This window comes from Ornithodoros turicata, chromosome 3 (assembly GCF_037126465.1).
Source record: "Ornithodoros turicata isolate Travis chromosome 3, ASM3712646v1, whole genome shotgun sequence".
Lineage (NCBI taxonomy): Eukaryota > Metazoa > Arthropoda > Arachnida > Ixodida > Argasidae > Ornithodoros > Ornithodoros turicata.
In genome coordinates, this window is record NC_088203.1 from 5,397,726 (window position 1) to 5,421,117 (window position 23,392).

The 23,392-nt window shown below is 46.0% G+C and overlaps 1 protein-coding gene and 1 non-coding gene across 4 annotated transcripts in view; one reads left to right on the forward strand and one right to left on the reverse strand.

Annotated features, from left to right (window-relative positions):
- The window catches only part of LOC135387882 (uncharacterized), a 268,730-nt gene that overhangs the window by 146,981 nt on the left and 98,357 nt on the right, over window positions 1-23,392 (forward strand). For 2 of the 3 annotated variants that reach the window (XM_064617076.1, XM_064617077.1), the window contains one exon: window positions 19,288-19,378. The exons of the other annotated variant lie outside the window; for it this stretch is intronic. In XM_064617076.1, the coding sequence (XP_064473146.1) occupies window positions 19,288-19,378 (91 nt within the window). The remainder of the gene's footprint in view (window positions 1-19,287; window positions 19,379-23,392) is intronic. 3 annotated transcript variants of the gene reach the window in all.
- On the reverse strand, window positions 21,584-21,655 carry Trnah-gug (transfer RNA histidin (anticodon GUG)). The gene has a single exon. It is a non-coding gene; the product is annotated as a tRNA-His (tRNA).

Genomic DNA, 23,392 nt, shown 5'->3' on the forward strand with positions numbered 1-23,392 from the left:
TATAAGCCTCATCGTATCCGTGAAAGGCATAGCCTGGTGATCTATTGCTGGTACTGGATATGAACGCATGGTGATGAGGTATAAATATGGTACGTTAGCTCTCCTTTATACCTCTTTCATACCCTTGAGAAGGGTTGGAGGTATAAATAGGAAATGTGTACCTCTTCTATACCCTCCAAAGGTATATATGTGAAGCAGAAGGTATAAAAGAGGTATAAGAGCACATTATTATACCTTATTAATACCTTTTTTTCTAACAGTGTGTGTGTATTGGCATCAAATGGAAGGCCGGCCACAGGGGCAGGCTTCCTGCAGCACAAGTACGCAGTAGCAAATTTCAAAGTTAACTCCACAAACGCAACCTGCAGAAGCGACCGGCCCGGGCGATGACTCTGTCACCACTTAATTTTCGCGGTGTCCAGTGAACCCTAAAACAAGCGCGGGGTCGGTTCCCTTGCCACCTTACACAGGAAGGCAAGCCAGACCCGACTCTTCCGTTAAATCTCTGCAGAGCACGCCGGAACTTACCGAAACATACCGCTTTGATGCATGAAAGATCTGCTGGTCTTGACATACCTGATCCTATCGTCGTGCATTTAGCTACACTGTAAACTGGAAAACACCCTTATGGGTGTAAATGGCTTGTCCTATAATTGACTCCTCTTTTTACACCGTACATGGTCTGGAACACCCTTTTTAGAGGGTGTATTCCGTGTAAATCACCCCTAAAAAGGGCGCTTTTCTTTGAAAATGCCCTCTTTTGCACCCTTTAAACACCCTTTTAGGAGGGTGTAAGATCGTTAAACACCCTCCTAAAAAGGCGTATAAAGGGTGCAAAAGACGGCATTTTCAAGGAAAAGCACCCTTTCAAAGGGCGTTTTACACGGGATACACCCTCTAAAAAGGGTGTTCCAGACCATACGGTGTAAAAAGAGGAGTCAATTATAGGACAAGCGATTTACACCCATAATGGTGTTTTTCAGTTTACAGTGTAGTGTTGTTGCTGGTCTGAACTATAACTTGGCACAAGTGTTAACTGAACAAGCGTTAGATAAAATTTATAGGGTATTGTTAAAGGAAAATTTATTAAACTCAAGAACGGAATAAGAACTGATACTTCACAACTTAGTTGACATACACCTTACATATATACACACTTACTTACATATTATACACAAACACAGTATTCCCTAAGTCTACCACCCTGGATGTCTGCGATTATGTACAGTGTGTAATGCAGTACGTAATGAGCATGAATATATGCACAGGTGCAGAGTATTTACAGGGCAAATAAGAGCACGGTATTAAACGGGAATGACACCTCACAGCAATAAGCACGACTCTGGCTATAGGAATAAAGATGAAACAAAGCAACAAACAGAACCTATATATACATCACAGTTGCCGAAAGACAGCCAGCAGTTTATGGAAAAGAACGTATTGCTGCAATTAAAGACTTTATTACACAGACTATAAAAGAAAAGGTTACATAGTTGAAGCACAAGTCAAGTAATTATACGGAGAGATCTGAGGACCGGGCATCCTCACTAAGGGCAGGCGAGGGTGAGGACTTCCTTAGGCTCACCTAACGGGCGTTGGGCTGAGGTGAGGATAAGTTCCAAGAAGTAAATAAATAAATAAAAATAAGATAAGTAATTTTTCGGAAAAACGATTGGGGAGAGGTGAGGTTATGAAAATTTTCAGTAAAAAACATTACGTGAGGTAAACAAATTTTTCAGAAAAAGGGTTGAGGTGACGTGAAGTAAGGAATTTTTTTTGGGGGGGAAAGGTTGAGTTGAGGAGGGATCTTGGGTTGCAAATAATGGATACGCCTATTAGGTAATGAAATATATTAACTTTCGAATTAATATAAATAAGTTGAACACGCAATAGAAAAAAACACAATAGCCATGGGGTATTCAAAATTATAGCCTAAGTGCGTCGAGAATAAATTACATTTACATCACTAAGTTTTCTTGCTGTTTTCTGGCGTGCTATTTCCGAGCGATCTGCCCGCCGCCGTGGCGGCATGTTGCTCGGGCGCGATCGTGCGTCTTGGGCCTACTTCACAGGGACTTCACATTTGTACTACAGCACAGCCAGCTTCAGGCACTCGACGGCTCTTCCAAGAAGTGTAGCTTTTACTTAATCGGCGTGCTCGATTTCGAGCTTCGAGCTTTTGAGTGACCTTCCGTGAAAGAGCCCCCATGGCATGTAGGACATCATCCAGTCTACAGTTCCTGTACTGTCCAAGGTATTTTCCCTACACCACAGCATACGGACAGCAATGATGCAGGTTGTGTTCGATTTGCTGAGGCAATCTCGAATAATGGACCTTTTTCACATACGCGTGGAATCCTAGCGGCTCTCCAGCGAACCACGTTCAGAGCGCGTCAAAACAAATCCACGTGAGTAGCACAAAGGACCAAAACCAGTTCAGACTGGGACCGACTAGCTCGCGCCGTTCGTGCGGTCTCCCCACAGGTCCCCACTTCTTTCGTTCCCATACTGCGCCATCTAGTGAAGACGGAGATAACCCTCTCCGGCGCCTCAAGGCCATGCGCATGCGCATAGGCCGTTGTGAAAAAGGTCCATTGTGAATTAGCGAAAGTGCTTCCTGTTCGCAACCTGAACAGCAGGGTTTATGTACTGCGGGAAAGTCCTTTCAACGGGATATCAAGACGATAGTTTTGCAACGGATTCCGGGGCGCTGTGTAATGCTATCTCACTGAGAACATATTTTCTGTCTCCCAGGGTTGGCAAACTGGGGTGGTGCACAGCCGACGCTACAGTTGGTACGCTCCTACTTATCGTTGCCACTTAAACAGAACTTCACTGCTTGACTCGCTCCTATCGAACCATAATCCCGAATAACATCGTTCTCTTTCTTGATTTGTTGAAAGCAGAAGGGCGTACGCCTCTTTGTGTTACTTGTCACAAAAAGGTTTGTGCACGGCGCTGTCTACAAATTGCGAACGAGACAACGGTATTGTTTGTTCTCTGCAATCAGTCGCCCTCCAGCGTGTTACGTTTGAGTTCTGTGTTAAGAGTGTACCCCCAGAAGTACCTTGTATCGCTCTAAAAAAAAAAGAACAAGGTAAAAAATTAAACAAGCTAATAGGTAACAGAGGGGGGGGGGGGGGCGTCTTACCCGGCTCGCCAAAACAGAGCATAATGATAGTACAGAACTTCACGACATAGGACAGCGTCACCCAAGCGTCACCCCCGCGTGTGTGAACCATGCGGATGAACACTTATTTGGCAGCCGGATAGCTCAGCGAAAGAACGTATTGTTACAGTGCTCCGCGCAAGAAATATGTAAACCGTAACCAGTGCATTATTTAAAAATTACCAAGTGTCAGCGCGGTTCTGTTTTCTTCTTTTTATTTCTTTTTTTTTTTACATCTTTCGATGAACGATCGGTGAAATGTAGCGGTTCTGAAAGCGTCCGCCGTAAAATTTAAAAGGTCTGAGTTTTATTCGTTTAATGAGCGTATGAAAATGAGTCGCTCATGCACTGCTCAGTTCTTGGGCGCGTCTCATGGACGCTCGCCGAAAAGAAAGCTTTTTGATAGCGCCACCTGTTTATACGAATTATTCAGCCCGGGAAGCTTCGTGAAAGATCCAGAACTAGCAGTCTGCTGGTCATGCGGCGTGCGGTTCTTTATGTGATGCGCGCATGCGTACGCATTGCACGCCAGGGTACTGAGGAGGAAAACAAAAGAATTGTATATTTCTACGTGTCACATTTTACGGGCTACAATGACGTCGGAGAAGCAGAAGCCTTATCGTGTCTACTGGTTCTTGTAAGCACGTCACCTCTTTGACTGGAGCCCTAATGGCGTTGGTGTTTGCCTTGATAGCCGAATTAGGCTCTGTATTCACGTGGTTGTTTCTGCGCATGCGCATGTTACTATACCCCACATCTACTGCAAAGCTTGAAACAGCGGTTATTGACCACCCAAGTTTTCCAAGGAGATGAAGACGGCAACGAACATTTCCTTACGGACAGAGGACTAGCCTCTCCTCTTTATCCGTGTCATATGATCGTGTAAATGCCGATGCAGTGCATTTGGACGTGTCACACCAACTGAACCCCCCTTCGCACCTGACTTCATTTGCTTTTGTAGCTAACAATCCACGAATGCAGCGTAGCAAGCCATAATATTTTCGGTTATCGGATGGATGTAACCTAACCCAACCCAACCTAACCTTACCTAACCTTTTACCGTATTTTCACCAGGGTGTCGAACCGCAAAAAATACGGGTTCGGTTCGGGTTCGGGTTCGCATTGTTTTGATTTCGTTCCGGTTCAGTTCCGGTTCGGCCAGGCCAGAAATCGAACCGGTTCGCAAACCGGTTCGCAGCCCCGAACCGGTTCGCGAACCGGTTCAACGCTTCCGTTATATATGTTTCATAAAACTGCTTTTATCAGGAAATGCGTGGCTAATAGCTTACTGCTGTTGTCTGCATTGACGTCTCTAGCGGTGAGGTAGCTCTTTAGCGAGAGAAATAAGAAATGGATGAACACTTATTGCAACTAGAGTTCACGCTGTTGAAGCGGTGTAGTCCTGCTACTTTCTGTTCCCAAAATATCTTTTTTCACACGCACAGTGCCAGCAAGATACACTTAAAGGAAGCCTAATAAGATGGACAGCGTAACATAGACGACAGTACTTGCCGGCGCACTGCCTTCGCAGCGTGAATCGATTTGAAACCGTACTGAAGCATGTCGAAAATAAGCCTGCAAGCCTTACTCTGTCCGAGCTCACAGCAGTGTACTTGTTCATCCACAACACAACGGCAATGTGTCACGACGACACAACTGCGCTACCAATAAGCAGAACCACATTTACTTTTCAAAGCACGACCAATCAAACAGGCACCGTTCTGCGTACGCTCCTTCTCCACTTCTCATGTTTCTGACTTGTTTAATTTGTGGTGCTCACGTGTAAAGGGAAATCTTGGGCGCTTATTTGATCACATATTCGTCCTGTAGAGCTATATAACTGGCCTACTCCATTCGTGTTTCATTCGTCCGCGTGGCACCTGGTCTCTGAAGAGTAGACGCCGCACCGCGTGCGTGGGGCGCTAGCCGCGGCACTCACAAGGACAACTGCGCTTCAACATGTTAAAAAGACGCTGAAAGTATACTTACTATACGCCGTCGTCTGACTGCTAGGTGAACATTTCTGAAATTTATGATATAGGTGCGTGATGATGATACCAATGTGTCTTTGTTCGGGGATAGAGAGGAACTCTTATGCTGACTTCTTTTATGTCCGAACCGTTTTGTTGCGAACCGGTTACCGCTATTATTTTTTACGGTTCTGCTCCGGTTCGGGTTCAACAGTGTCATGAAAATTTCGGTTTGGGTTCGGGTTCGGTTCCGGCAAAAATAACGGTTCGGGTACGGTTTTCGGTTCGGGTTCGGGTTCGGTTCGACACCCTGATTTTCACGCGTATTAGCCGCGGCTTATGCGCGATTTTTTTTTCTCACGGGCGCCCTGCGGCTTATCCACCGGTGCGGCTTATCTAATGACTATTTTTTCCTGGTATTTTCCCCATACGCCAATTTTAACGAAAGGGCCGACAGTGTGGAACAGCACTGCCCTGCAGATGCACGAACGGTGCGTAACAGGGACGGGTCCACATTCGAGTATATTGATCTTCCTGATGCATTCCCCCAAGCAGCTTTAAGGAAAGTGGTGACAGTGATTCACGTCTTCTGGAAGATCACTGACCCATCAGTCCACGAAAAACCCCCGACAAGGGCACAATCCGATCTTGGTAGAACTCCAGAACTGACCTCCTCTGTTGTACACTGTGCCGATCCCGGAGTATGGACCACGGGGTTTATGGCCTTCTCTATGGTCTCCTTTGTCGCACAAATCAGTCGTCTCGTATTGCCCGCGGCTTATCTGCGGGTGCGGCTTATCTGCCAGAAAATTTTCAAACCGTCCCAAAAAACGCGTCCTGCGGCTCATCTGCGGTGCGGCTTATACGCGTGAAATTACGGTATACATATCGTCGGAAACCACACAACATAGTCAGGTGACAAAAGCACTTGTTCAGTTCCTGCGGATCTGTAGCCTTCTGGGTGAACTGTGATCAATTTCGTGGTCGTTTTCCTTTTCTGTTTGTTTCTCCTTTTTTTTTTTTTGCTTTCTTTGCTGGGAATAGCAAGCTGCCGTAGCGCAGGCTAACCTTTACCTCTTTTTTTTTTAATTATAATAAACATATCCCCCCCTCGGAAACCATACACTTACATTACACTACGTATTTCCTCGCCATGCTTCACGTGAAAGACTATGACGTCAGTTCCCACAGTTCCTAGCGCGTGTGTTGTTAGTGATATCACGCAAACCATCAACCCTATCCGAGTTGTTCAATTAAAAATTTTCCCGGCGGTGTTCTGCAACAAGATCAGCTCCCGAACTAGGTCAACAGAGCCAGTATCTTGGACTGCTTCCAGATACGATATGCGTCTTCTCCTTTTGTTTGTTTTGCGCGGACTTTTCCGAAGCAACTTGGAAGCCAATAATCCCGAGAGGCAAGTCGTGACCGGCGACTTCCGACGGCCGCCAGCTCGTTCTGCGGAAGTCGGCGGCGTCAGTGATCTGCTGCCACCGACGCCGCTCGTGATGACTGCTACGACTCAACGCTGCCAGTTCCGGCTCGTACGGAGCACACAAGGTTTCAAAACCGGGAATTAACGGAGAAAAAAAAAAGAGAAAACGGCACGACTGCTGCGGGTTGTCGTGCATTGTGCGCAGGTGTAATTGGCTGTGCTCGCGCGTGGATGCTTTCCAAGGTTTTTGTTCTACATAGTGGATATATGGAAGGGAGCCAGTCATTCAGAAGGGTGGAGATTTTTCTTTCTTGTGAATCACGAGCACCGGACAGTTTTTCCCTCGTAGACCCATAGTCTTGCAGACTACACTGTAAACTGAAAAACCCCCTTATGGGTGTAAATGGCTTGTCCTATAACTCACACCACTTTTGACACCGTATGGTCTGGAACAGCCTTTTTATAGGGTGTATTCTGTGTAAAACACCCTTTGAGAGGGTGCTCTTCTTTGAAAATGCCTTCTTTCGCACCCTTTAAGCACCCTTTAGGAAGGTGTAAGACTGTTAAACACCCTCCTAAGAGAGTATACAAAGGGTGCAAAAGAGGGCGTTTTGAAGGAAAAGCGCCCTTTCAAAGGGTGTTTTCACCCTCTAAAAAGGGTGGGTCTGGAGACCATGCGGTGTCAAAAGTGGTGTGAGTTATAGGACAGGCCATTTACACCCATAAGGGTGTTTTTCAGTTTACAGTGTAGTGTAATCTCGTGGAATTATTATTATTATTATTAAATTTATTTACGTACAATTAATACAACGAACTATCAACCCCGTGCAGACCCATAGCTACAGCTATAGTAGTAGTAGTGGAAGTAGTCGTTCTTGCAGGTAGGGGTACCCGCTTCAATAGGTCAAAAGCCGCAGATGACGGGTACCGTGTTCACATTCTCGTGACCGTGGTGTAAGGTTTGGAACCTGGTTGAGGAGGCCAGTAACACGGTAGAAGGGTACAAGTTGCTGAGACATCGCGTCCTTTCGGCAGGCAAAAGGGGTTTGCCTTTTTTAATTCCGTGTTAGCGCTGCGAGGCAACTGTGACTATGAGCGCTGTACAGACGCGGTCCGATGCAGCGGGGAGCAGAAAGATTAAGAATTTAATTAAATAAAATGCGCGAAATAAATTTTAGCAATATAGTTTGCGCCTGCGTTGGAAGGAAAAACGTTATCGCAGGCAGCGTCAGCTGATTGAAAGATAATTCCTTGTAATACTGAGCTGAATTGCCGCTTCAGTTTTGGCTTCTGGCTGCCTTCAAGCGCGCTTTTTAATTCCTCGCCTCGGAAGAGTGACATCCGAAGACGTTACTGGAAGGCTATAATTGATAACAATGTGTCGCTGCTGTAGTCTCCATCGAGCTTTCTCTCAGTACACGACCGTGCTTTCCGTACGTCCACAGTGCACACTCTAAGAAAAAAAAAAGGAGTAAAACGGTGAGTAATTGCAGCTTCTACTCCCCTAGTCTGCAATTACTCCCCATTTTAGTCCCCTAACCCAACATTTAGTCCCGACATTTACTCCCAAGGACTGCAAATTGTCACTAAACTTCGCGAATGGTCTCCTGAATGCAACAGTCTACGTAAATATGTGCCCTTGGTCAATTTGAACGACATAAGGCTGTATAAACTCAGACAACGTAGCAATTTTCCAGCCACACAGAGTAAGAAACAATTAGCGCATCTTTCTTCGCAAATTGTGCTTTATATATGTCGCAAGATTTTATATCACTCGATATATCACGGTTGACGGTTTGCTTCAAAGTATTTTCGTGCAAGCACACCAACTATGTACCTGGGACTCTTACAACAGCGCGTGAAATGCGGTCTTCACTCTGTGACATTCATTTACTCCCGCGCATTTACTCCCGAACGGGACTATTTTTTGTGGCAATGCAATTACTCCCCAAAAGGAGTAAAAGTACTCCTTTTTTTTTCTTAGAGTACATATTCATAGTGCATATAGAGTCTTATGCATAGGACACCCGGGAGTCCCTGGGCCGATGCTATACTCTGCATAATAATGCTCGAGCACCCGACGCACACAGCACTGGCAGGCAAATCTTTCCGGGGGGGACCGACGGCAGGCAGGTAAAGCTCCGGGGGTCCGCGGCCTCCCGGGTGGCGGCATCCGGGCAGCCTTGTTCGGCGTGGGCGGCGTTGGTGGACCGATCCATCGGCCGATAACAGCAGCCTGCAGCGAAATCCCGGATCTGGCCGCCACTCAGCGCACGCCCAGATGTATGGGTGTAGGGGGGACGCTTTCAATCACGGCCTTAGCACTCGGCCATCATCGACACGTGGACGCTGTCCTACTGCTGCGCGTGCATTTATACGTCGACGACGCTTCTATTCGATGTTTCACCACTGTCATCGTGCTCCGTGAGGGTGGTCTGGTGATGTATGGGTGAGATCGTAGGTGTGAGATCCTGTACGCGTCAAGTACCTGGAAGGACTTCTTTGCCGCGGTCCACCAGAGGGCGTTCCGCTCGTCCACGTGGACTTGAGAAGAACAGTGTGTCGACTGGGTTTGAGACTGGTCATGCTCGATTGTGAGCTACGTGAAGATCGTGTTGCGTAAAATGTCCTAGAATATTTCAGATAAACGAGAAAGAAAAAAGCGACCCACAAGCATTAGCACGCGTAGTTTTGCAGACGTCACGTGGAATGTGTTGCAGAGATGAGGACGAGTAAGGTTTCCTTTTTGATGATTTGCTAAAACGTTGCCTTGTCCCTGAGGCTTGTGTCTTACACATTAGGGTCTTGGCGGAACGAAAAACCAGAAGTTGCTGACAGTTGTTGATGAAACCCCTCCTGCGTAGACTCCGCCTCAATGTGGCTTTCACCCCACAATTCAAGTGCATGATCAGATGCTTGGACAGAAGCCTCTGTTCCACCTGCGGTGTCGTGGCGAACATCCAGCACGTTCTTATATGGAATGTGCACTCTGTTGCCGGCAAAGTCGGATCTTTTTCTTCTTTTTTGAAGAGTAGCTGGCCAAATATTGGTTGACCTCTCTCAACACTTTAAAACAACAACAACAACAGTAACTTGCCCGTAGATCAGCAAGAGACCGCTCAACTTAGCTGTACTCATAGGCCCCTATGAAGATGCTGTACTCCATCGTCGGGTTCTTCACCTGTTCATGGACTTCCTGTCGTCCACTGGATTGCTCCAGACGCTTTAATTCTTTCTCGTATTTTCATCCTTCCGCCATCATCTTCATTTAATGTTCCACATGCAATGGGGTAGGGTATACCGCACAACCGCGGTGCGCGGGGAAACACCCCATCTCATCGCCATCATCTATTCTTGTTGTTTTTGTTGTTGTTGATGATGAGACCTTCCATTGTGAGCCCGAGAATCATAAGGTGTCGCTCAAAGAATTTCTAGCTTCCTGTGCATACCATTACCAAATAGGGAACATACAGTGCCTATGGAATTATAGGACCCTTTACACGTATTTCAACACCACTCGAATATTTGTCACCACGAGTATGACTGTCGCCGAGCAAGGGAACTAACTGCCCATGGAGGTAATCATCTTTGCCTCGGCCTAGGAACTATCATCAACCACCGTTGCTTGACGTGTTATTGCCGAAGGATTTACCCGCCAGTGTGGTGGCATTGTTGCTCGATCAACCACTGGTGTGCAACACTCTTCTTCTTGCAGTCGTCGTATAATCGTCACCAACGTTCACCAGCGTCATCTATAGATGGGGTTGCTCGCACCTGTCCCAAGTACTATATCCGTATCACGTGATCCGGATGCGTCACCGCAGAAGTACTGCATTCAAATATGCAGTTAAAAACACATAAAAGACAGAAGTCTATCTTTGCGACATAATGAATTCAAGCCTAAATGACAAAGCACAAAGTATATACCGGATACTAAATATTCCTTTGGCCAATGTCCTTAATTGTACCCCTTTGGAATGGTTGGACGAGCGGACAGTGGGAATGCCGGCAGAAGAATGCGGATTTGGATCCCTACGTCCACTCGCGAAACAGTACAACACTCGAGACGCCTCCTCCTCTCCCGCGCCCTCTCTCCCACTAATCACCCTAATGACCCCGCCCCAGCGTGATTAATGCAAATGGTAGCGTCCAGGAAACTCAAATTGCTCCTCCGTGAATGGCATGTCGAAAAATCTTTGAGGTGGCGGTGGATTCTGGAATAGTTTATTCATGGTACGGAAGAATTGATCAGCGAGAGCTTTGATGTAATCTTGAAGGTTATAGCGCGATGCAGAAAAGTCACCTCGAGGAGAGGTATGTGCGAGTCATTCTGTTTGCTGATTGGTTATGGGACCAATTTCTGCATCCGAAAACCTATAGGCGCCGTATTATTCTACTGATCATCTCCATATTTTTTTTTTCTTTTTTACTGCAAGTAATCACCTGCTTGATGATTGTTCGGCTCCTTGATTCGAAGGTGTTAAGTGATTGCACCTGTCCGAGCTGACATGGCATGTGTTTGCTTAGGTACGTTGCTTAGGTACATTATTTTTGCGCCCGTAGTTCGTACCAATACCATGAGGTGCATCGGGTTGCCATCTGGACGGGGGCTCCTACAACTCCCTGCGGCACGGTGCAAATTGTTTAGGTACACAGGCGCAGTTATGTAAAATGATGATATGATGCGCATTTTTACTATAAGGTTTTCAACTATTTTGTCAACTGTCACTAAGTCAAGGGTACCGGGTTCGAGTACCTGTACACCACTGAGGAATTTACTGCGGCATGGTAGAAATTGTTTTGGTTCACCGTTCTGCTATACTCTGTGACGCAGTTATGTGCAGATATGCATCCTGTAAGGTTTTTCCACCTCATCTTTGATGATGATGACGATGATGATGATGGATAAAAGAAGAAAATGGGGAGGTGAGTCAGGACAAAATCGGGCTGGCTACCCCTGTACACCTACGTAGAGCAAAAAAGAAAAATAAGGAAAAAAAAGGAATAGTAGCAAGAAGATTTCCGTCGGTGAAAGAAAACTAACAACTAGAGTCAAGCAGAGAGTCAAACACTGTGTGAGTCACAACATAGTGTCACCGTTGTAGATCACAATCAACACAATAGTCCCTTATAATAGTCCTCCTAACAGTTCTAATGTATATTTGTCACAAGTTACAAGACACTGATCAAGTTAGTTGACTCAAGAAACCGCAGCAGAGCCCTTAATGCGACCGCTAGATGGTGTACTGGCCAAGGACCTAAAAATGAATTTTCGCAGCGCCGAAACGGCGGGCATCCAGACGAGCCGAGCTCACTTCTTAGGGCCCTACGACTGTCGGCGTATACTTCGAACAATCGAGGAGGACATGTTCCGAGTTATCTATATGACGCCGCGTTGGCCATAGTTGGGGGAAGCTCACTTGTCATGCACAAAGGACGCAGCAGGTCGAGGTATATAGGGATGGAGGTGGTTGGAATCTGAGCTCAGGGTCAACCCTGTATAATAACGAAGACTCTGCAGATGTAGACGGCCAGGAGGTGGTGAACATTTATTGTCTGAGCCTGTAAATAATACTGCTCGCGTAGCTATGATAAGTTAACTGGATTGTGATGTATTGGAGCTAGGTGGCTGCCGTAAGGGCGCCTGCAGCTCCAGTTCTAACGCGTTAAAATATAATAATTGGGAGTGATGGAATTTAGAAGCGGTCTTTTATACCGCTGTCTTTTAAGAAAACGCAGAGCGCTTTCAGTGCTTTGGATTGTTGGTGCCTTGTGGGCCATCTTCCGGTAATCTTGCAAAAGGAGAAAGGCTCTTGGTGGCGTAAACGAGCTTCAGGTGGCCGGCCGCGACCATTGTGAACAGCTCTGCGTTCAGCAGCATCCAGTTTCGTTTCCTGTTGATGTCGCAGTGACCAGGGATCCGTTGGAACTGTATGTCATGCCCCGCTGAGACTGCAATCTCATGCATGTCCAGTACGTCTTGCACCACAGGCCCGAGGGATCCCGCAACAAACATATAGAGGCCAGTACGCTCTAAGAAAAAAGGGGGTGAAAAGGTGGCAACTTCTATAGTTACCACCTAGGTCAACAGAGCGTCTGAGACAGGGTGTAAAAGGCTGGAAAAAGAAATTACCATATATCCAAGTTGCTTCAAAAAGGCGTGTACGTCCCCCTCGCTCCGAGAATCAGAAGAGATAACCCTATCATTCTTGGCAATGGTTGGTGGACAACGTGCTATGCGGTGAAGCCCTGTTTTGAGACATATGTCGGCACTGTTCCCTTAGAAGTCGGCCCAGGACGCACATTCCCCCAGGGCGTGAGTCGTGACGTTGCCCACACACGTGAGGCCGACAACGGCAAGCCATATCACCACCACCACCACCACCACCACCTGCTTTGAAAGTGAGGGAGCAGGTAGAACTCTGCAACCTTTTCGGCACAACATATGCGACAACTATTACCTCCTAAAGGGTGTAACTGCTGCACTTTTTCTTTTCTTTTTTTTTAAGAGTGTAAATCACATTTTCAGTCACTGTACATGGACCAGCGAGAGCTGTGCAGCTGACTCGCGATGAAACTTAATGCCGCATGAATCCCCTGCAGCTCAGCTGCTGAAGCTGAAGTGACGTGCGACAGACGCGTAGATGTTTTATCATCCAGCTCCGGAATCATAAATACACAGGAAGAGACAGCCAAATATACCGGCTTCTGATGTGGTCGGTACACCAAGGATTTGGTACTAGGTGTTCAGGTACATTGTTGTTATATGCGCCATTCAGGAGTCATGTGCGCGGACACAGGATTCACCAGTGAAGTCGTTCTAGCTTGCGAGCGTACTCTAGACCAACGGAACCGGTTTCGAACCTCGGTCGATTATACGGGGACGGTTTGGGTCCGGCGTTGTTGTGTAACACGTAGTTTTAACGTGAATGTGTGGAATTTAAAAACGCTGCAAGACTTTTTCCAACTTTGCACGCTTTTTCTTCTACTATTGAGCTGTCCTTCGCAAAATTTACTGAGGTAACCTTGTCTGTGTCACTCGTCTGCACGTATGCAGAAAACGAAAAAAAAAAAAAGAAACAGGGACAAGGCGCCACTTGACACGACAGCACCAGTATAAGACAAGGCGCCGACATACGCCTCCATATCACGCTGCGCAGCCAGAGAAAAATAAAAAGCCAAGTCCACCCAAAAGCAAACACACAACGCAGACGAATTTCAACACTTGTTTCGCCGCCGCCGACAGACGGTGGCAGACAAGCTCACTTATTAGCAAAACGGCGACATCCGCGGCGGGAGACACTTGATGACAGGTAGCGCGGGCCAACACCACCGCACCGGAAGTCACATGGCCCAAAACTTCCGCCTTCTTCAACCGGCGTCATGATACTATGCTTTCTCTCGATACCTCACACCATGTTTGCTCGCGCGCATCTCAAAATTACCCCCCTTAGCCCAGCAAATTAGAGGGCACAACACGTCGCCACCACACGTCCTAGGCGCAGAGGTGCGACAGACTTGGCCATGATTGAAAAGCAGACGAACTCCGTAGCAGACGATCTTTGTAGCAGACGATTGGAACCTATGTTAACCTCCGGCCGCTCGGAGTCTCTGATAGTCGTGATGCCGTTGTGTTTCTTTAATGAGAGGACTGGTGTTCTGCGAAAACGGGACTCTAATGTCTTCTTGTCTTCTGCTTCTGGAAGATGACTTTCGGTATACCGTGTAGTTTTCCTACGGGACAAAAGGAGCGCTGTGTTCTCTTCGCCGACTTGAGTATCTGTTCCAACAGGAAGCTGACTCTGCCCACCCAGAGATTTCCGAACACCAGACCGATACCCAATTTTTTGTTTCTTTCTTTTTTTTTTTTTTTTCGTTGGGGCTTTGTGCATCCGCCAGGGGGCGTGTGGAGAGAATTGTTCGTGATGTCGTAACGACTCAACCACATTTTGAACTTTGTTCTGAGTCTGAGATTCTGAAGAAAGCGAAAGGAAACATATCGGTCGGTTGATTCCTTTTGTCAATGGCCACGTTTTTAGAACGACACGCAGCGGGAGGAAAGTTCTCACGACTTCGTAGTTGGGTGTGGTGCTTTTGGAGGAAATTGTCGTTTATGTTTCTGTTTTTGGTAGAGGTTGCAGTGGATGGAGGATCCGCATGAAAGTAGGTAGGGCCATCACGTGTTCTTGTGACATATGGCGTGTTGTTCAAGTAATTTAACAATGGTTACAGACCAGTGTGGGAATTCTGGCTTCACTCTTTGAAGGTCGATGCACTTGAGGCTCATTGGAGTTTAGGAACTATTTTTGCATTTGTTGGGTTGACCCGTTTGCTTTTCTTATTATTCTACTTATTTATTTTTTATCGAGTAGCTTGAGCAAAGAGACGAGAACCTCTTCAGGTATAGATTTGCTGTTCCATCAGGTTTTTTTTTAACAACTAAAACCTGATTACTAGATAACCGCACGAGAATCGCCGAAAATACATGGATCAATATTTTCTTCAGTGAACGAAATCTTGATCTACGAATATTGAAACTAAAGAGAACGAATAGGATTTAGGAACAACAATATCAATATCAATCAATCAATCGACAACAAATAACAAATAAGTAATGATGATGTCGTCATCGATGATGTTTCGCCGTTGAGGCAGCACCGTATCCTATTGCTTGAGGGGAAGAAGATGGTGAGTGATGATGATGATGATGAGGAATGTTGATGATTGAGGGAGGAATGAGGAATGTGCGAATAATGTACTGCGCAAGAACATTTTATAACTCGAGAAGGACCGCGCTAGTAACCTGGTACAATGATCTATGTACTGTTACAGGATTACAGAAAGATGTTAACTCATATTGTTGCCTTATTACCATGTCGTCCGCCTGGTGTATAGCTCGCACCATCGGTGAGGTCGGCCAGTGAAATGTCCGGCAAATATTCGGTGTGCAATAGACATGTACCCGGGACAAGTATATAGCTGTGTTACACATTAATCTAGAAATATCGAAGCTCTACCTGGGTCCTGTTAAACAATATTAAATTCAATGACACGTTACTAACCACTTTTTTAAGACCCGTCAGGGTGTCCTACCTATATAGTACAACAGCCCCCCCCCCCAAAAAAAAATATATTAAATTCATTACACTATGTTCGTTGTCGAATTGGTCAAGTTGGAATTTCATTCGATGCCTTACTGGGCAATCGGAAAATAATGGCATTCGCTTTGTGAGTTGACCAGAAAGGTATACAAGTGCTAGATGACGTGCTTGCATGCAACGTAATAAAAAAGTATTAATTTACTTTAGAATTGGCTTTAAAAACTTTAAAAGGACGAGTACGTATATGTATAATTAAACCTCAAAAACCCGCTCCGCAGGACAGGAAGTTAATCACCTGGCCAAACCACACGCAATAGCATTTAAGAAAAATGCTGCGAAACAAAAAAAAAAAAATTTAAATATCGCCCTTGGCCAACACCACCTCCATGAGCTGCACTGCGCGCACCCCCAATCCAACTCTTCCTTCCATCAAACATGCTTTTCGTCAGAAACTTTGGAAGAAGTCTTTATAGACACGGTGGCTGAAGCCTCCTGCTGCGCATGGGAGGAGCTCTGAATGTAGTCCATGGCTTTTGCTTCCTCTCCATAATTGATGAGCGCTAATTACACAGTTGGTTAAGGCGGAAGGCGGTGACGCAGTTTCCAAAAAGCCCGTCTTTTGTGGCTTTTGTTCCGACTGCTTCCGCAGCTGCCGCTCATCAACAAGTGAATCTACTTTACACGCCTCCGTTTTCTAGCAAACTTTGCCTCGTCTTTTTTTTTTTTTTTTCTGAGGAAAGCTATAGTCTTCTAGCACGATGTCCCTCCTATGGTTGCCTTGATGGATGGAGGCTTTGGAGGCGATCGCTACCGCGGGCGGAGTTTGGGGGAGGCAGTGGAGTATGGGGGGGGGGGAGACAATGGGCGTTAATTTTCAGGAAACTCAAGAACAAGCAATGAAGTGATCTGAGCTGGACAGAGTGAGGATACGGACTATATAAGAGCAATGAGGCGTGATTAATTAATGAAAGATGACTAGATTGGTATCGGGTCAACTGAAAGGCGTTTATACCTAATTATAAGGGTCATATAAGGGTTATATATATTGTGTGTGTATCCAGCCATGCCATCATAGACCACGAAAAGTCAAATTCCTTTGCCCCCACTAAGCTCGGAGCTCGCTCAAATAAATTCATTCATGCTCAGTATCAAGGACCTCTCCAATGAACCCTATGTGGTCTCGGTACCGAATACCGCACGAGAAACTTTATGGATTGTAGTTTCTCTTTCTTTTCTTAACGCTCCTAACGCTCCTAATACTCGCTAATAACGCTCCTAATAACGCTAATAACGCTAATAATAACGCTCCTCCTCCTAATAACGCTAATAACGCTCCTAACGCTCCTAATAACGCGTCCTGGAGTAGCCAGTCCCGAGTGGCTCGAGACTAACATCTCAATTTTTTTCTTTTAAAAATCAATTAATCAATCAACTTTATGGAGGGAAGATGCCGCGCATGAGATCCAGGAAGAAAGCACGCGACAAGGAGATATCGCGCGGAAGAAATGCCAAGAATGTCCGAAGGATACTGGAAGAAACGTTGGGAGATTTGTTCGAAAACGCGAGGCAGGGCGCGCAAGGCGATGCAGCTAGCCGACGACGCAAGCGGACAAGCAGCGGAAGAAAGAGTATTCTATGGCGAGCGGACAGAATCTTCTCGTAGCGCAGGGAACGCGCAAGAAGATGTGACGTCATGCTCAGATGGTTACGCGCGTATACTCAGTTAACTCTGACGTTGCTGCTATCGCACCCAAGTCTTCGTCGATGCATCCTCCACTAGAAACGACAACAATAACAACAATAAATGATAACGATGAGATGGGGTGTTTCACCGCGGTGGTGCGCTACCCTACCCCATTGCACGTGAAACATTATGTGGAGATGATGAAGGAAGGATGAAAATACGAGGAAGAACTAAAGAGCGTCTGGAGCAATCCAGTGGACCACAGGAAGTCCATGAACAGGTGAAGAACTCGACGATAGAGCAGAGGTCCTCATAGGGGCCAATGAGTGCAGCGAAGGAGCAGAAAGCCATTCATGCGGATACGCGCCCAAAGTGTTTATTATTAATCCGTGCTAGTACCGGGGGGGGGGGGGGGGTGGAGTGTGCTAACATCCGTTTGGAAGGCCTGGCGAAAAACCTGAGATGGTGGAGCGGGACTCGAACCACCCACCTCACAGTCCTTTAGCATGATCTTGAAGGTACCAGCAACGAGTGAATGCTGTATCCACACAGCCGTGCCGCGGAGCCCAAAGTTATTTGAGCTTCAGTTGTTTCATTATGGCCCAAAGAAGGAATCATTTCCTTCAATGTCGGTTGATTCGGCCTCTTTGACATCCAGTGAAATCCCAAATGACTTTTCGGCACCAAAAATTCAAAAGCATCAATTCCTCCGCATTCCTTGCAGTCCAATCCCCACAACCGGCCGCTGTAGAAACTGCAGTCTTGAGTATATACGGAACCTTGTTGGGGGCAGGGCATGCAGTACGAAACAGTAAAAACCAGAGAAGCGATTTAAATCAAAGTCTTTTGTCTGTTGGCCGTTGGCTAGAATGTATAATTCCTCAGTTGCACACAGCCACTCCACTGATCTTACTGGAGTACACATGGTAACTGAATGCATGCTCATAGCTGCGACAGATGTCTCCCGGAAACAAAATACTATTGTACAAGTTTTATTACCTGTACAAATATCCCACGAATCGCTGTCTTGCGAAGACCCTGTGACTACATTGGCCAAAAGCCTGTTCCAATACCGTCAGCGCTCCAAACGGTCACGCGAAACGTCTACAGTGCCACACGGTGCCGAAACGACGTACCTTCCTAGCAGACGACAGTCATACTATGGTGAGCTAGCCATAGTGAGCCTTCTAGCTCACCATAGTCATACTGAATGCGACATCAAACACTGGCAAAGATGGTCTAGTATCGTACATACGCATTTCTTCTTCGTCTTCGTTTTTTTTTTTATCAACAAACACGGGGTATTCATTATGCTGACGCTAGAACTTGAATATTGTATTTACGTAACAATCGTCTGCGTCATAGCGGGCCATTTAATTTAGCAGACGACGCGATCGCGAAAGCTAACCTTCTCGGCTTTTTGTTTTGTTCATAATTTGTTTATTTCTAGTTCGGGTGGTGGTGGTGGTGTTGGTGATGGTGAAAGGGCTTGCCGTTGTCGGCCTCACGTATGTGGGCAACGTCACGACTGACGCCCTGGGGAAATGTGCGTCCTGGGCCGACTTCTAGGGGAACTGTGCCGACATATGTCTGTAGTTCGGGTGCCGTTTTCTTTCTTCGTTGGAAAGGAGACCAATCATTGAACGCCACGACTAAGATGCGGAACAATGTTTGAATAGTTTGAATTCGGCTGTGTTAGAACACGCCATCTCGCGGCGTGTATTTGTGTGTGTTTGCGTTCAATCAGCATTTTTCCCTGAATCCCGCGTTTCACCCTTCGAACCCGTACTTTTGCGTCCTAATTAGGGGGCGAGAGACCGATATCCCTGACGAACTTCTGACACCGTTTTGCCAAAAAAGACCATTTGTCTTTTCCCCCCTTTTTCCTCCTCGTTTTGCTAATTGGAATGTTTTCTGTGAACACCTTGTAGATGCACGGAAGCGGACGCCGCTTTTGTTCCAGTTCCGGCGAAATGCGGTGCGGACGAAGGAACTTTCTTTCCAGCGAAACCGGAGGAAAACGTGAGTTCCCACTTTCGGAATCGTTCTGTGTGTAACCTCGAAGCGGCTTCTGCGGAGCGCTAATCACAGCGTGTCGTCTGCATGAAAAATTGAGATTAAGCAAATCTTAGGCGGCGCCAGTAGCGCTCTTCGTGGTTTTTGTTGAGTTGGAGGGTATATAAGGGTTGACTTGGAGGGCAAGGCAGTAGCCGCCGCCGGTACTTGTACCAAGTAATGATTTGCGATAGTGTTACGATACAGGACGATCAGTACAAGTGACGGAAACAATAAATATCGTAATAGATGTTGTGACTACTATAGATGGTCGTGTAAAATTATTTTGGAGACGACGATAGTCTGCCCTGCCTGTTTTTTGATGAACGTTACAGCCCGACCTTGTTTCTTTTTCATGACGTGATCAGGAGAACGCTTTCTTTTAAGAAGATTGATTTAATGATTGATCGACTTAATAGAGTAAAATTAACTGGGATTTCACCCAAGCATTGCCAAAGAAAAGCATATGACCGTTGTTGGTAGTTTGGAACAATAGGTACAAGTCGTCATCAGTATGTCTGTTAGAACTAAGTTTACGAGAAGAACAATTCAGTTAACGATGAAAGATGAAAGTCACTGAAAAGGTTAGCCAGCTGTACGGATCGAACCCACATCTTCTGGATTACCGGTCCAGGCATTTGAGGCTTTGTTTGTATCTGTCCCTTCTATGTTGTTCCAGCCTCAGAACATCAGTTTCTCTCTAATTCGGTTAAGTTGAGAGCTATCACGCGGATAACAGGGAACGCTGTTTTAGCGTGCCCAATATACAGGGCGGCGGACGCAAACGAAGGCAACGCAATATTACTGGACGTACACAGCTTCTCCACCAGACAACCCAAAACGCAATTGCACCATCACACGGCAGCTATAGTACGTATTTGATTTAGCGAACTAAATTCGTGTAATCTTAGAAAGACGATTTTTTTTGGTCCCATATATGGCGGTTGAGTTTATGCTATACTAGATGTATGTGTGCTTTTTCTCTTTCCTTTTCTTTCTTTCTTTTTTTTTTTTTTTTTTTTTGCTGGCTCTAGTTCTTGTGGAACATATCGCACTGGCCGCCTGCGCACGCAAGTTCACTTTCACCCAAGTTCACCAGAGCCAACATTCCCTTGAAAAAAGGAATACGGAAAGATTTTTTACGGATTTTTTTTTCCAAAAAAAAAAGAAAAGAAAAAACGATGACTCACCAGTGACACCTCAGAGCAAGAAAAATTAGCACCCGAGAGAGGAGCACGGCTGTCAGATGGAGCGCGCCCATATCGCTGAGCGGAATCGCCTTTCATATATAGCCGCCCATTCTCCGCAGTTTCGTACTGGCTACAGTAATGACTGCTTGGCACGACATCTTCGCGTCTTTTTAACCTGTTTCTTACGTATCTTTACGGACCCTTTGCTTTTTTTTTTTTTTTTTTTTATCTCCTTCCCCCCGAGGGAGAATAGCGGACCTGCCTCTCCTCGCCTTTTGACAAATTGCTCCTCTGCGGCAACGCCGCCTAGCAGCAGACGACGGCGTTGCGATGTTGTCCACCTCCTGAGAATGATTAATTTATGTCGCGCAGGCTTTCCTATTTCCTTTTTCTTTCTTTCTTTCTCTCTTTTTTTTGTCACGTTTATTTTTTTATTTATTCAGAAGCAAGAAAAAAAAATGGGGAGGTCCGTCTTCTTGCATGGCGTTCTTGATTCAAAGGACGCAACTGAAGATGAGCTAGTGGTGTTTCTGCTTCCTTGCCATCTGCTTTCTGGTCCATGGTGTACTGAGACGGGATCGTGTGCTCCAGCTAGAGAAGCTGAAACATTGCTACGATGTTTTTCTTTCTTTTTTTTTTGTCGATGTGTTGGATCAGTGATTGGATGGGTTGAATACCCATGCCGTGCCGCGCGTCGAGAAGATATTTGTACGTTTTACACACGTGTAACCTTTTTTTTTTCTCTCTTCTTTCACGTGTAACACGTTGTATTACTTACGAAAGCTTTCTTTGGTTTTTCAGCACATTTCTCCATCCATTTTCGAAATATGAAACGTTGTAGCGGAAGCGGGAGTAACCGATAAGAATATTTGGCTTATGAGTTTGTCGACTGATTTGGATGAAAAAGAAGAAAAAAATGATGCAGTGACAGCTCCTAGTCAAACAACCAAAACATGTTTAAAAATAAAGCAGAAAAAAAAATTGCCGTGACCAGGATTCGAACCTGGGTTACTGCGGCCACAACGCAGGGTACTAACCACTATACGATCACGGCTGCCACCAAGGACGGCGAGTGTGCCGTAAAACTAGACAAGCATCATTACTCACACCACCGCTGCTCACGCTCGCTTTACGGACCTGTTTTGCGTATGAGGATCGGCGAAGCGTGCCGGACGGCCCACTGTTCTCGAGCTCTTTTTTGTCTTTCCCGCAGCTTCCACGCTGTGGATTCGTAATGTGTAAAGTGCAAGTTGAGAGCCGGCCGCGTCGAAAAGAGAATGCGTACTATCGGAAAATCGCTACGGAGATGGTGTGCACGCCAGAGCAGGCCTTAGTTTTCGGGACGTAGCTATATTTAAAAAAATAATATTGCGAAAAAGGGAAATCGTCTTTAAAATACAGGTCTACTTCGTGCCATTCACAGTTTCACAGTTCTGCGGGCCGCTCGTCTACCCAGCACCACCGCAACTCTCCGAAGCAGACGACGTCTGCTATGTCGTTTGTAAAAAACACAGCAAACAGACGCACAAGGCCGGCCCTTGTATTTGTGCCAGGGATCGGAACTGGAACTGAACCCGAACCGAAAACCGAAAAAAAAATGTTATTTTCTGACGAACCCGAACCGAACCCGAACAATTTTTTTGCTTGTCCTGAACCGAACAAGAACTAAAAAAAAAATCATACGCGTTACCGGTTCGGGAATCGGTTCAGAGTTGAAATAATTGTACTACTGACCGACCTGTTTTGGGGGGTGAAAACGGTAACTTCTTCTATACTCGTCGTTCTTCTATGCTTCCTGTCCGCACCTCAACCCTTTGTCAATCCTTAATTATGCTTGCATATGTGCAGGGGCGCAGCCAACGGGGGTTTTCAGGAGTTCCGCCCCCTCCATCTCCCAATATCGTACCTTTGATAGTGTTATTTGCTCGGTCCCTGACCAAACCCAGCCCACCGACGCTGCGTCCTCAAAGCTCTTTTGACCTTTTCGGACACCATACGACTTCCATCCTGATTGTGAAGGAGCTCATTCTTTCATTCCCCACATCATCATCAGCAATGAGGTAGAGTATCGCCCCTGGTGATGAAACTTCCCATTCATCTTGTTGTTGTTGTTGTTGTTGTTGAGAGAGAGGAAACGAGAGGGAAATGCCCTCCTCCACGTAAAGTTCCGGTAAAATGCCTTATACGTGTCTGCTGCAGAAGTCAGTTATACTTAGGGCCTGACTTTTTCGGGTTTTATTTTTTGCCAAATTCGGGGGGTAAATATCGGGTGATATTTTTCATTTGAAAATTCGGGTGTATTCGGGTTAAAACCCCGTTACGGCATATTCTGTCGTCAGGAATTCGGGTGATATTCTTTTTTTAAATAAAAATTTGTCTTAACATGGAACTAATGTTTAGCAATGTTATCAAACTTTATTTTAATGCACGCTTATGAGTGTGCCACGTGACCCGGACGTTTTCGGGTAGATTCGGGTTAAACCCGAATTTTACAGATTTCGTTCGGGGGGTAAATATCGGGCAGATACGGGTTTAACCCTAAAAAGTCAGGCCCTAGTTATACTTCTAGACTGTTCGGGGGCGTATGGATGGTACACACCTTACAACTGGTCCCTTTCCTTACAACTTCATCTTCACCATTCATAAACTCTCCTACGGCAGGAACAATTCATCCCATCTACAACAGTACGGCGTCCGCTATCTAAACCGACATCTCCGAAGCTAAGAAGGCAGACGCAAAATGCTCTTAGGGGATTAATAGCTAAGTCAATGGGAGCAGGCTCTCCCTCGT